General features: G+C 41.6%; 1 protein-coding gene across 3 annotated transcripts in view; it reads right to left on the bottom strand.

The window, feature by feature from the left end:
- LOC122937796 (collagen alpha-6(VI) chain-like) overlaps nt 1-12,168 on the bottom strand; it is a 280,737-nt gene that overhangs the window by 140,673 nt on the left and 127,896 nt on the right. For all 3 annotated transcript variants that reach the window (XM_044292846.1, XM_044292844.1, XM_044292845.1), the window contains one exon: nt 3,340-3,393. In XM_044292846.1, coding sequence (XP_044148781.1) covers nt 3,340-3,393 — 54 coding nt within the window. The remainder of the gene's footprint in view (nt 1-3,339; nt 3,394-12,168) is intronic.

The following is a 12,168-nucleotide window of genomic DNA, read 5'->3' as shown; positions in this document are numbered from 1 at the left end:
AGAAAAGCTTTTCGGGGATCCCTAATGTGGTCCGTGGCTGGGGGGAGGATACCGAAGACGACATTGTCCTGGGCAATGAGCTGGAGCCAGGGCGCTCCACCGCTTCCAATTTAGTGCAAATGGGGGCCTTCATGCTCCAGTGTTTGAAGAGGGACCCCCGTATAAAAAGCATAACAGTCAAGGACCTGTACTGGGTGGGAATGTAGTTTAACCCTGGTACAAACACAAATGGCGGACATGTTACCAGCATCACAGAGGGCTGTCAGAATTCAGCATTTCCAGGCCTTGCTGTGAGAGATGCTTCATTCTGTTTTTGCAGGCACTGGCAGAGGAATTTCCACCCACAGAAAAAGGTATGGGTACCAATCCTACCGCACCTGCAAAAAGATGGCGGTTTGAAGATGTGTTGGTCACTTTGGATATGAGATCATTCTTGCAGCCAACCCATTGACAGCCACCCTTCGGATCCAGCCTCAGGGATTGGCTAGACCGACAGGTGTCCGACTACATTGGGTTAACGGCCGATGTGGATGCTTTGAGAAGCGAGGAACCCCTTGACTACTGGGTGTTCAGGCTTGACCTGTGGCCAGAGCTGGCACAATTTGCCATGGAACTCTTGGCTTGCCCCTCGTCAGGTGTCCTGTCCGAAAGGACGTTTAGTGCAGCAGGGAGATATTGACCGATAAGCGCACTCACCTAGCTCACGACAGTGTGAGCTACCTCACATTTTTTAAAATGAATGAGGCATGGATCTCAGAGGATTTTAACACCTGTGATGACCACGTGTAATTGAATTTACTCATGCCAGCCCACACATATCCGCCACAACCCAGAACAAAGAATGGTCCTTGCCTTATGTATATACAGCGGCATAAAAAGCCTTCTATGTCAGGTGAATACCTAATTTTTGGGGTCTGTACTGGCCAACAGTTAAATTTGTATCCTGTGACCGCCTAATGTACCTCCAGCCACAGAATCCAAAGTTCTTTGCTGTCAAGTGAATGCATATTGCCTAATTTTTTGGGCCTATACTGGCCGACAGTTACATTTTTATCCTGTGACCGCCTAATGTACCTCCAGCCACAGAATCCTAAGTTCTTTGCTGTCAGGTGAATGCCTTTTGGCTATTTTTTGGGGCCTATACTGGCCGACAGTTACATTTCTATCCTGTGACCGCCTAATGTACCTCCAGCCACAGAATCCAAAGTTCTTTGCTGTCAGGTGAATGCCTATTGGCTAATTTTTGGGGTCTGAACTGGCTGACAGTTACATTTTTAATCTATAGCCATATAATCACACCCCTGTCTCACTCCTCTGCCTCTCATTATAGTGGCGTATGAACCGCATTCACCATAAGGACCTTCTAATGTCACAGGGTCATGTGACTGTGCCCCCACCCAGTACTGTGCCCCTCATTCCGTACTGTGCCACCTTACACCCTGCATTGTGCCCTCTTACCACACCCTGTGCAGTGCATCTAGTCATTCCCTGTACTGTGCCCTCTTATACCCTTTTATCCGGTCACGGTATGGCGGTGTTATCCGGTCACTGTACAGAGGTGTTTTCCGTTCAATGTAAGGCGGTATTATCCAATAACTGGATGGCCATAACTGTATCCCTTTCCCTGCCCACACCATCCTTTTTCAGACCTGGCATGAGCGGGAAAAATATGCACAGTGCGGTGCTAAGGACCTTTGCACCACAATCTGTGTCAGAAATACGCCTAACATAGACGTATTTCTATATAATAACTGACCACCTAATTGTATTATTATTCGGGGGTAGGGCTAATATCTTTAAATTATATAGACTCTAGTGTATTATACTGTGCCCTGTATTTCCCAGTAGAAAAATGATCCTTGGGAAACACTGTCCTCATCCCTGACCACCAGGACCAGGTAGCGCTCTGTCAATACATGGTGGCCTCCCCTCTCTGCCACGCTGCTCCGATGTGTACTGGTGCTTATTCTGACACTTGGGCTGGGTTCACATCCTATTTTTGCCATCCATTTAATGCATACCAAAAATGTATGCGTTAACAGATGCCTCAGACTGATGCCGTACAGTGGCGTCCGTTCACCATACAGTTCCATGGTAGAAAAAAAAATTACGTTAAAGTATGCATTTTTTTACTGGACTCTGCAGGATACAAAAACGTGGAATGCTGCGCATTTGTATACATCAAACCGATAGGAAATAACATTTTTCTAGGTTCTAGCAGGGCACATTTTTGAGAGTTTCCCTCTAAGACGCAAAAAAATTGCCCCTGATTAAAATACATATATTTTGGGGGAATTTTTGCCAATGATCCCCCTCTGGTACGTCACTGTCCATGTTGTGGGACTATTGGTGCACTCATAGTTTGTATTTGGAGGCTGCAAATATGACCTGAAGGTTTTTTAGGATCGCCTGCCATTAAAGTAAATGGGGCCCGCCGTGAATGCGCGGTTTGCAAACATTTGATCGCGAACGCTCGTTCGCGAAACGGCCCGGCCGATGTTCGTCTATCACTAATCTCATAGAGTGAACGATGTATTGGAAAAAAAATCTTTGCCATTTTTTAGCCACTTTACCTCCTGAAAAATTTGATGTCATACACACCCCAAAATGGTATAAATAAATAATTTTTGGGCAAAGTTTTTATTTTTTTGTGAGAACACAAGAAAAACTACATAATTGTGGTGTTGTTATAATCGTACTGACCCAGAGAATGAAGTGCATAGTGAACGCCATAAATCAAAACCCATAAAACTGTGACGGAATTGCATTATTTTTCCAATTCCAGACCATTTGGAAAATTTTTCCAGCTTCTTGCTACATTGTATGCAATAATACATGGTGCCATTAAAAAGTAAAACTTAACCCATAAAAACCAACGGAATCCATAAGATGGAAGTCAAAACGGAAGCCTTTAAGAGGCATTCCGTTTTGATCCTTCATAATACAAGTCTATGGGCAACATAACGGATCTGTCCTGGTTTCCATTATGCAGAATTCCAGTCCTGCATAACGGAAACTAGGACGGATCCGTTATGCTGCCCATAGACTTGTATTATTAAAGAATGCAAAACGGAAACCTTTAAAAGGCATTCTGTTCCGTCTTATGGATTCCGTTATTTTCCGTTATAACCATGTTATAATGGAAAGCAAAAATGGAATCCATAATGGTGATGTTAACCCGCCCTAAGATGGTAAATCTAAAAGACAAAATAAATGCAATAGTAAAAAACAGAAAGCATCATGTTTATAAATTATTTCCAAGACATATTTGAAATACAAGGAATAATGGGCACACAATTACACACACACTAGAATAATTATACCTTTAAGGAACCTTACCTGCTGATCCACTAATTTTCTTTTGGTATGTAGAAGTAATAGCAGGTATGGTTCCTAGGAAAACAATAACATAAATAAAGTAAATTGAAGACAAAAGACTACAGAGTTATTCAATAACATGTATCTGTGTAGCGCCACCTGTTGTTTGTTTTCTTTTCTTATTTCTTTGTCCAGCACACTGAGAAGGCTGCACATGCTCAGTTTCATCCTCCAACTGCCTCCAGAGCTGTGATAGGGAGAGAGCTGCAACAGAAAGGTCTCACCCCCTGAGTTGCAGCAAAAATGACACACCCCTTGAGCTGCCAGCTTGATATAAATCTAGTAGTGCAATTGGAGCAATGAACAGGGAGTCTCTGGATCCACATAAGGTAAAGGGCTGGTTCTGTACTTTGTTAGAAAGAGGGCATCATGTATTATATGATGTCTGATTTTCATTTTTTTACATTAATCATAGAGATAAAGGGAGGCATTGTGAGCTATCCTAACCACTTAGCGCTCTTTGACATGTATACTCGTCATGGAGCACTGCTACTTGGCATTAAACTGTCACCATGTCTGCAGACATTTCCGACACATAGCCAGGGATCTCAGCTAACCGGTCCGGGACCAATGAGGGCGGTTCTGGGCCGGCGATCACTCTGATTGGCTAGTCTGTACAGACTAGCCAATCAGAGGATTCTAATGCCGGCTGTCAGGTTCTGATGCCCACAGTCCTTGTTATATACAGTTGCAAGAAAAAGTATGTGAACCCTTGGAATTATATGGATTTCTGCACAAATTGGTCATAAAATGTGATCTGATCTTCATCTAAGTCACAACAATAGACAACCACAGTCTGCTTAAACTAATAACACACAAAGAATTAAATGTTACCATGTTTTTATTGAATACACCATGTAAACATTCACAGTGCAGGTGGAAAAAGTATGTGAACCCTTGGATTTAATAACTGGTTGAACCTCCTTTGGCAGCAATAACTTCAACCCAACGTTTCCTGAAGTTGCAGATCAGATGTGCACAACAGTCAGGAATAATTCTTGACCATTCCTCTTTACAGAACTATTTCAGTTTCGCAATATTCTTGGGATGTCTGGTGTGAATCGCTTTCTTGAGGTCATGCCACAGCATCTCAATCAGGTTGAGGTCAGGACTCTGACTGGGCCAGAAGGTGTATTTTCTTCTGTTGAAGGGCTCTTTCACACCTGCGTTATTGTCTTCCGGCATAGAGTTCCGTCGTCGGTGCTCTATGCCGGAAGAATCCTGATCAGTTTTATCCTAATGCATTCTGAATGGAGTGAAATCCGTTCAGCATGCATCAGGATGTCTTCAGTTCCGGAACGGAATGTTTTTTGGCCGGAGAAAATACTGCAGCATGCTGCGCTTTTTGCTCTGGCCAAAAATCCTGAAGACTTGCCGCAAGGCCGGATCCGGAATGAATGCCCATTGAAAGGCATTGATCCGGATCCGGCCTTAAGCTAAACGTCGTTTCGGCGCATTGCCGGATGCAACGTTTAGCTTTTTCTGAATGGTTACCATGGCTGCCGGGACGCTAAAGTCCTGGCAGCCATGGTAAAGTGTAGTGGGGAGCGGGGGAGCAGCATACTTACCATCCGTGCAGCTCCCGGGGCGCTCCAGAGTGACGTCAGGACGCCCCACGCGCATGGATGACGTGATCGCATGGCACGTCATCCATGCGCATGGGGCGCTCTGACGTCACTCTGGAGCGCCCCGGGAGCCGCGCGGACTGTAAGTATACTGCTCCCCTGCTCCCTACTACTACTATGGCAACCAGGACTTTAATAGCGTCCTGGCTGCCATAGTAACACTGAAAGCATTTTGAAGACTGATCCGTCTTCAAATGCTTTCAGTACACTTGCGTTTTTCCGGATCCAGCGTGTAATTCCGGCAAGGGGAGTACACGCCGGATCCGGACAACGCAAGTGTGAAAGAGCCCTAAGCCATTCTGTTGTTGATTTACTTCTATGCTTTGGGTAATTGTCCTGTTGCAACACACATCTTCTGTTGAGCTTCAGCTCATGGACAGATGGCCTTAAGTTCTCCTGCAAAATGTCTTGATAAACTTGGGAATTCATTTTTCCTTTGATGATAGCAATCCCTCCAGGCTCTGACGCAGCAAAGCAGCCCCAAACCATGATGCCCCCACCACTATACTTCACAGTTAGGATGAGGTTTTGATGTTGTTGTGCTGTGCCTATTTTTCTCTACACATAGTGTTGTGTGTTTCTTCCAAACAACTTAACTTGAATATTTTGCCAGTACTGCTGTGGAACATCCAGGTGCTTATGTGCAAACTGTAAACGTGCAGCAATGTTTTTTTTGGACAGCAGTGGCTTCCTCTGTGGTATCCTCCTATGAAATCCATTCTTGTTTAGTGTTTTACGTATCGTAGATTCGCTAACAGGGATAGTAGCATATGCCAGAGACTTTTGTAAGTCTTTAGCTGACACTCTAGGATTCTCCTTCACCTCATTGAGCAGTCTGCGCTGTGCTCTTGCAGTCATCTTTACAGGATGGCCACTCCTAGGGAGAGTAGCCGCAGTGCTGAACTGTCTCCTTGTATAGACAATTTGTTTTACCGTGGACTGATGAACAGCAAGGCTTTTGGAGATACTTTTATAACCCTTTCCAGCTTTATGCAAGTCAACAATTCTTAATCGTACGTCTTCTGAGAGCTCTTTTGTGTGAGGCATCATTCATATCAGGCAATGCTTCTTGTAAAAAGCAATCCCAGAACTGGTGTGTGTTTTTTATAGGGCAGGGAAGCTGTAACCAACACCTCCAATCTCATCTCATTGATTGGACTCCAGTTGGCTGACACATCACTCCAATTAGCTCTTGAAGATGTCATTAGTCTAGGGGTTCACATACTTTTTCCACCTGCACTGTGAATTTTTACATGGGGTGTTCAATAAAAACATGGTAACATTTTATTATTTGTCTGTTATTAGTTTAAGCAGACTGTGATTGTCTATTGTTGTGACTTAGATGAAGATCTGATCACATTTTATGACCAATTTGTGCAGAAATCCATATCATTCCAAAGGGTTTGCATACTTTTTCTTGCAACTGTATGTATGAATTAATGTTATTTAACCCCCCTCCCCTCCGCAGCTTCTGATCTGCCCCCCTAATTTCAGGATGGCCGAGCGGGCGCGCAATCCCCCCACCTCCCCTCCCCCATTTTCAGGATGGCCAGCGTGGTTAGCAGATTGTCAGCATACAGCTGACACTCTGCTTGAAACGACTGACATCGGTGCTGGCACTGATGGCAGCCGTTTAACCCCTTCCATGCTGCGGTCCATAGGAAGCCCTGTATGGTAAGGGTTAACAGGGAGGGAACTCCCTTCCTCTCCCATGGGGCCACTGCTGTGCCGTTGCCGTGACCCCATGTTTGATGGGTTCACAGAGGGAGGGGCTCCCTCCCTCCCCCATCAGGCACTGCACTGCTGTGACAGCGGTCCCGATGGTTACCATGGCAACCGGACTCCTTCACAGGCTTCCGGCTTGCTATGGTCTAGCTAAGCCTGATTAGCCTCCTGTTAAAGGCAGGAGGCTGATCAAGCGGTGTAATTTCACAATACACTGCAGTACACTATATAGAGGTATCAGAGCCACTGGATCTGCAAGAACCAAGTGGCTCTGGGTCAAAAAAAAGTAAGAAAAAAGGAAAAAAGGAAAAAGAAAATCTAATTTCTTATTATAGCCACCCATTAATAATTGATTAAACATTTAAAAAATAAATTATACTACACATGTTTGATATCACCGCGTTTGTAACAACCTGATCTATGAAAGGGTCATGTTACTTTCTCCGCACAATGAACGCCATAAAAAAAAAAGAAAAACTATGATGGAATTGAAATTTTGCCCACCTCACTTCCCCCAAAAAGGTATTAACAGTGATTTAAAAAAATAAGCCCCTACATGAGACAATTGCCCAGAAAATGAAAAAAATATGGCTTTCAGAAAATGGAGACACTAAAAGTTTTTTTTTTTTTTTTAAATGCTGTTATTGTGTTAAGGTGAAATAAATAAAAAAAAGTATACATATTAGGTATCGCCGCATCCGTGACAACCAGCTCTATAAAAATATCACATGACCTAACCCTCTCAGATGAACATCGTAAAAAAAAGAAAAAAAGTGTGTTAAAGAAACAGTTTTTGTCACCATACATCACAAAAAAGTGTAATTCCAAGCGATCAAAAAGTCATATGCACCCCAAAATCCATCCAATCAAACCATTATCTCATCCCGCAGAAAATGAGATCCTAACTAAGACAATCGCCCAAAAAAAACTATGTCTCTCAGAATATGGAGACACTAAAACATGATTTTTTTTGTTTCAAAAATGCTGTTATTGTGCAAAACTTAAATAAATATAAATAAGTATACATATTAGGTATTGCTGTGTCTGTATGAAACTGCTGTATAGAAATATCACATGAACTAACCCCTCAGGTGGACACAGTAAAAAAAAAAAATTGTGTAAAAAAGCAATTTTTTGTCACCTTACATCACAAAAAGCGTAATACCAAGTGATCAAAAAGTCATATGCACCCCAAAATAGTACCAATCAAACCATCATCTCATACCGAAAAAAAATGAGCCCCTACATAAGACAGTCGCCCAAAAAATAATAAAAAACTATGACTTTATTATGTAAAACTGGAACAAACAACCCAAAAAGTTGTCATACTTAGTATTTTTGCATCCGTAACAACCTTCTCTATATAAATAACACATGATCTAAAGTGTCAAATGAACACTGTACATAACAAAAAATAAAATCGGTGCCAAAACAGCTATACACACAAAGTGTAATATAAAGCAACCAAAAATCATATGTACCCTAAAATAGTACCAACAAAACTGCCACCTTATCCTGTAGTTTCCAAAATGGGGTCTTTTTTTGGAGTTTCTACTCTAGGGGTGCATCAGGGCATCTTCAAATGTGACATGGCAGCTTAAAATTATCCCAGTGAAATCTGCCTTCCAAAAACCATATGGCGTTCCTTTCCTTCTGCGCTCTGCCGTGTGCCCATACAGCAGTTTACGACCACATATGGGGTGTTTCTGCAAACTACAGAATCGGGTCAATATTGAGTTTTGTTTGGCTGTTAACCCTTGCTTTGTTACTGGAAAAATGGATTCAAATGGAAAATTTCATATATTTTTCTTTAACTCTTGTGGAACACCTAAAGGCTTAACAAAGTTTGTCAAATCAGTTTTGAATACCTTGGAGGGTTGTAGTTTCCAAAATGGGGTCATTTTTACTTCCATATTTTCTATTGAGAATGAAACATTACAATATGTCACAATGTCATATATAGCAATTGTACATCAAGGAAGTAACAGTACATTCCAAAGGGCTCATACAATATGACCTTGAGATGCATTAGATTATACATACAGATGTGTCATCGCTAGCGCTCCTTTTTTTTGCATAAGGTTACTACTGAAGCGCGAGTTCTCATCCTTCGCTATGAACAAAGAGCTCAATATGTCAGATGTAGAAGAGCTGGGTTTACCAGCTATAGGTGAGATAAATGTGCCATTTCTAGCAGAAATTAATTTGAGCTAAATTTGTCAGATGTAGCAGAGCTGCGATTGCCAGCTATAGGATGAATTAATACAGTAGAGCTGAGTTTGTCAGAAGAGCAGAGCTAATTGTCTTATGTAGTAGAGCTGGGTTTGCAAAATGTAACATGATATACAGTAATGTCATGTTATACAGTAGTAGAATTGCTGTTGTCATATGCAGCAGTGCTGAGAATGAGTGCCATAATGAGAAGTGCACATTAAGTTTGTGTGTGGATGGTAATGCCTGGGGATGGTGGCCGGGCTCCCGTGTGTCCATGAACTGACCCGTTCTGCTTATTCTTAATAAATTTATTATTATATATACACACATACACATTTTTTGTTTTAAAAAGGAGTTTATATTTACCCATTTTAAATAAATAAAAATTATATATATACATATATATATATATATATATATATATATATATATTATTTATATATAGTACAAAGAGAGAGCAGCAGCACTACTTATGGATGAAGCCGGGTGCAGGATCCTCTGACCTTAGGCTATTCGGTCAATAATTGTAGATATTTCAAAGAAGAGGCAGCACTCCAGGATAAAATGAAACAGTGGCCCGCTTTATTTCCCCTGTGCAACGTTTCAACGCTCATTGCAGTCTTTCTCAAGCATCTTATATATATATATATATATATGGGAGTTGGGTGCCTTCAGTAATCTGCACAATAAGAATATCCAAGGTTCCAATTTATAACTATTTATAGTGATACATCCAAACAGGAACATTTTACCCACATAAATTATAATTCATGTAATTATGCTATGGGTATTTTATCAGATATTTATTATTAAATTAGAATGTGAGATTAGTATGTGATAATTTGCAATTTGTCTGTTATTCACAGACTGTGCATGAATTACAGTATATTCTGCTAAGAAAGATGATACTTACTGTACCTGTGGTTTTGCCTGGCAGTCAGGAAAGTGATCATGACAAGATTATCTAGTTTTGTTAAGTTGTAATATTACTGATTAAACGTATAATTCCTAAAACAGCATTTATGAAATTGTATAACATATAAAATGGGCCTTTCATATTTTAACCCTTTAGAGTTTAGAGTTTATGGACTGACTAAGTTACATTTATACCTCATATAGCCCTAATGCGTGTTTTGTTTTAATTGATCTCTGAATAAATAAATGAATAAATCACTGTGCATTATGTCTGTGTTTCCTTTGGTGGGTGCTTGGTACTGGTGGGGATGGGGGAACCTTGTCACTTTGGTGGTGGTTTGTGAAAGGGTGCCCGGGATGTGCAGATGCCCGGGATGTCAGCACTTATGATCTTCTCGCAGTAGGGTCACTCCTTTGGCTCTCAATTACAGAGAGTGTGTGGGCAGATCTGGTAGTGTGCCAGCAGTTTTGGTGGATCTACTACAGTAACAATTTCAAGAAAGGGAGCTCACTGAAATATAGCTCGGGCTGCTATACCACTTAGCTGCTTATTCAATAAATAATAAATGGCCATATAAAGTACAGTATAAAATATAAATAGGGTATAAATATAATCTCGATCTCTCTATTAACAGATGGAAAAAAATTCCACAGCGGCATTTAATGGAAAAAAATGTGTTATTGATACAAGCTTTGCCGTTGTGCAGTTCTGAATTACTGTGTTTTGCAAAAAATATTTTGTCATATTGATCTTTTGGCAAAATAATTTAGAACTGAACAATGAGAAAGCTTGTATCAATAAGACAATTTTATTCCACTTTCAGGGGTGCGAGAGCTCCACACCATCTTTTTATAGAGGGACACAGACTATAATTTATACTATATATAAAAATAAACATAAGTTAGTGTTTTTATATAAGTTTATGGTTATATATATATATATATATATATATATATATACACAGTACAGACCAAAAGTTTGGACACACCTTCTCATTCAAAGAGATTTCTTTATTTTCATGACTATGAAAATTGTAGATTCACACTGAAGGCATCAAAACTATCAATTAACACATGTGGAATTATATACATAACAAAAAAGCGTGAAAAAACTGAAAATATGTCATATTCTAGGTTCTTCAAAGTAGCCACCTTTTGCTTTGATTACTGCTTTGCACACTCTTGGCATTCTCTTGATGAGCTTCAAGAGGTAGTCACCTGAAATGGTCTTCCAACGGTCTTGAAGGAGTTCCCAGAGATGCTTAGCCCTTGTTGGCCCTTTTGCCTTCACTCTACGGTCCAGCTCACCCCAAACCATCTCGATTGGGTTCAGGTCCGGTGACTGTGGAGGCCAGGTCATCTGGTGCAGCACCCCATCACTCTCCTTCATGGTAAAATAGCCCTTACACAGCCTGGAGGTGTGTTTGGGGTCATTGTCCTGTTGAAAAATAAATGATGGTCCAACTAAACGCAAACCGGATGGAATAGCATGCCGCTGCAAGATGCTGTGGTAGCCATGCTGGTTCAGTATGCCTTCAATTTTGAATAAATCCCCAACAGTGTCACCAGCAAAGCACCCCCACACCATCACACCTCCTTCTCCATGCTTCACGGTGGGAACCAGGCATGTAGAGTCCATCCGTTCACCTTTTCTGCATCGCACAAAGACACGGTGGTTGGAAACAAAGATCTCAAATTTGGACTCATCAGACCAAAGCACAGATTTCCACTGGTCTAATGTCCATTCCTTGTGTTTTTTAGCCCAAACAAGTCTCTTCTGCTTGTTGCCTGTCCTTAGCAGTGGTTTCCTAGCAGATATTCTACCATGAAGGCCTGATTCACACAGTCTCCTCTTAACAGTTGTTCTTGAGATGTGTCTGCTGCTAGAACTCTGTGTGGCATTGACCTGGTCTCTAATCTGAGCTGCTGTTAACCTGCGATTTCTGAGGCTGGTGACTCGGATGAACTTATCCTCCGCAGCAGAGGTGACTCTTGGTCTTCCTTTCCTGGGGCGGTCCGCATGTGAGCCAGTTTCTTTGTAGTGCTTGATGGTTTTTGTGACTGCACTTGGGGACACTTTTAAAGTTTTCCCAATTTTTCCAACTGACTGACCTTCATTTCTTAACCCCTTCACGACCGCAATCTGTATATATACGTGATAGCTGCACATACCCCGTGCAGCTACCACGTATATACACGTTCTGGCAGCTCTTTAATCCAAGCGCTGCAAAGCGCTTGGATTAAAGCTTCTGCCCCTGCCCTGTATGCTGTCACGGACAGCATACAGTGCAGTAGTGCCGGCAAGGGACCA

Source organism: Bufo gargarizans, chromosome 5 (genome assembly GCF_014858855.1).
Source record: "Bufo gargarizans isolate SCDJY-AF-19 chromosome 5, ASM1485885v1, whole genome shotgun sequence".
In the NCBI taxonomy this organism is placed as follows: Eukaryota; Metazoa; Chordata; class Amphibia; order Anura; family Bufonidae; genus Bufo; species Bufo gargarizans.
Note: the sequence above shows the minus strand (reverse complement) of the source record. Positions and strands in the feature narration are given on the sequence as shown.